Here is a 1,020-nt window from a genome sequence, read left to right as displayed (position 1 = left end):
GTACTTATTTTTTTATCAATACAAATTTATTTATCTGATAAAAAAATGTTCAAATAAAGTAGAATTGAGCTTTAGAATAAAAGGGAGAAGTTGGGGTTTAGAGTTCAGTTCTTTCCCAAGATGGATAATGAAAGAGCATCGGCCTTGCCTCCTCATGTACTCATATTCCCCTTACCAATTCAAGGGCCAGTCAAGTGTATGCTCAAACTTGCCGAGCTCTTCTGTATTAATGGCCTAAAAGTAACTTTCCTAAACTCGCAACACATCCAACGTTGTTTATCAAGCTGCACAAATATTGAATCATATTTTCAACGCTATCCCAATTTTCGCTTTGAAACAGTGCCCGATGGCCTTCCCGAAGACAATCCTCGCACAGCCAGTGAATTTTTCGAGATGTTGGATTCTATGAAAGCTGTGAGTGTGCCCCTAATTCATGAAATGGTAACTTCTGGTCCCAACTCTGAGAACCCGATAACTTGCATAGTGGCCGATGGAGTATTCTGTTTTGCAGTTGATATTGCTAAACAGATTGGGGTTCCACTCCTTTATTTTGATACTATTAGCCCTTGTGGTCTATGGACTTATCTCTGCCTTCCGAAACTCATTGAAGCTGCGGAGTTTCCTTTCAAAGGTGAGTTGTGCCTACTCTTTCAAGGGAAGTCAAAACCAAAATTAACTTCTTTCTATACCAAGTTGGATAACTATGTTTATGATGGTTTGGCACAGGGGATAACTTGGACGAGATTGTTGTTAATGCACCAGGAAAGGAAGGTTTTCTAAGGCGCCGGGATCTTCCTGGCTTTTATCGCACCAAGGACCTTAATGATCCCTTTATCAAATCAGTTCTGAAGGAGAACATGAACCTTTCCTTGGCCCAAGGGCTGATTTTGAATACATTTGAGGAACTTGATGCATCCATATTATCAGAGATGTCCACAGTCTGTCCAAAAATCTATGCCGTCGGGCCGCTCCACACTCACGTGAAAACTAGACTCGGGACGGGAACCACATCAAATAGTA

At 41.2% G+C, this 1,020-nt stretch overlaps 1 protein-coding gene across 1 annotated transcript; it reads left to right on the top strand.

Annotated features, from left to right (window-relative positions):
- Nucleotides 1–95: 95 nt before the first annotated feature.
- LOC111387685 (7-deoxyloganetic acid glucosyltransferase-like) lies at nucleotides 96–1,016 on the top strand (the record flags this gene model as incomplete). Its single annotated transcript, XM_023012260.1, has 2 exons — nucleotides 96–631; nucleotides 727–1,016. Coding segments are annotated over exons 1-2 (801 nt in total), but the record flags the coding sequence as incomplete, so codon positions are not given.
- Nucleotides 1,017–1,020: the final 4 nt, after the last annotated feature.

This window comes from Olea europaea, unplaced genomic scaffold, assembly GCF_002742605.1.
Source record: "Olea europaea var. sylvestris unplaced genomic scaffold, O_europaea_v1 scaffold41750, whole genome shotgun sequence".
NCBI lineage: Eukaryota > Viridiplantae > Streptophyta > Magnoliopsida > Lamiales > Oleaceae > Olea > Olea europaea.
Note: the sequence above shows the minus strand (reverse complement) of the source record. Positions and strands in the feature narration are given on the sequence as shown.